At 61.6% G+C, this 969-nt stretch overlaps 1 protein-coding gene across 1 annotated transcript in view; it reads left to right on the top strand.

The window, feature by feature from the left end:
- Window positions 1-2: 2 nt before the first annotated feature.
- The window catches only part of NKPD1 (NTPase, KAP family P-loop domain containing 1), a gene marked incomplete at its 5' end in the record, with an annotated part of 3219 nt that continues 2252 nt past the window's right edge, over window positions 3-969 (top strand). Inside the window, one exon of the mRNA XM_009883536.1 lies at window positions 3-958. Within this exon, the coding sequence (XP_009881838.1) occupies window positions 3-958 (956 nt within the window). The remainder of the gene's footprint in view (window positions 959-969) is intronic.

Raw genomic sequence — 969 nt, 5'->3', positions numbered from 1 at the left:
AGCGGGAGGAAGCCGAGCTGCCCCAGAGCCACCAGAAACCACGGAGCCCCGAGGGCTGGGGGTTACCGCTGCTCCTCTGGTACCTGGCCTTCTACAAGCCCATCATCACCGAAGGTCACCTGAGGAGGAAGAACATCGAGTTCATCTTCATCCGTTTCAGCGCCTGGCAATACGCCGGTTGTGACAAGCTCTGGGCCGGTTTGGTCACCACTCTCTGCGACAGTATCCGGCATCATTTCGGGGCTCTGCCCCTCAGCGTCTACCACGTCATGGGCTCCCGACCCCGCTTCGCCTCCGGTTTCAGCCAGAAGGAGTGGGTCCTCAAGACGGACACCTGCCTCAAACTTTGGGGGATGCTCTTCGTCCTGGCCGCCGGCCTCAGCATCCTCCTGGTGGCCCTCTTGGTGCCCGGCATCAAGGACCACCACGCTTTGAAGGTGGTGGGAAGCGCCGTCACCTCGCTCTCCGGTTCCGGTTTGGCTCTGGGAGCTTTCTCCATCCTGAAGAACCTGTTGATCAGCGAGAAACAGAAGATCGAACGGTTGACCAACAGCGAGAAGTTCACCAGCCAGCTGGGCTTCATGAGCAAGGTGCGCAACGAGGTGGAGGTGCTGGTTGACTTTTTGGCCTTCATGGAGATCTTCGAGCGCCGCCGGCTCCGCGTGGTGCTGGAGATCACCAGCCTGGACATCTGCTACCCGGAGAAGGTGGCTGGCGTCCTCAACGCCATGAACACCTTGCTCTCCGAAGCCAACACCCCCTTCATCTTCATCCTGGCCGTGGACCCCAGCGTCATCGTCCCCTGCCTGGAGCAGACCGGCTGCATGAAGGGTCTCGCCGACAACGGTTACCTCTACCTCAACCGGACGGTGTCGTTGCCCTTCTCCATCCCGGCGATGGGCGCCCGCTCCCGCCTGCGATTCCTGGAAGCCGCCGTCCAGACGCGGGAGGACCTCATGTACCGCATCA

This window comes from Charadrius vociferus, unplaced genomic scaffold (genome assembly GCF_000708025.1).
Source record: "Charadrius vociferus isolate BGI_N301 unplaced genomic scaffold, ASM70802v2 scaffold2734, whole genome shotgun sequence".
NCBI classification, from domain to species: domain Eukaryota; kingdom Metazoa; phylum Chordata; class Aves; order Charadriiformes; family Charadriidae; genus Charadrius; species Charadrius vociferus.
The sequence above is the reverse complement of the archived record's forward strand: the minus strand, read 5'-3'. Positions and strand labels throughout refer to the sequence as shown.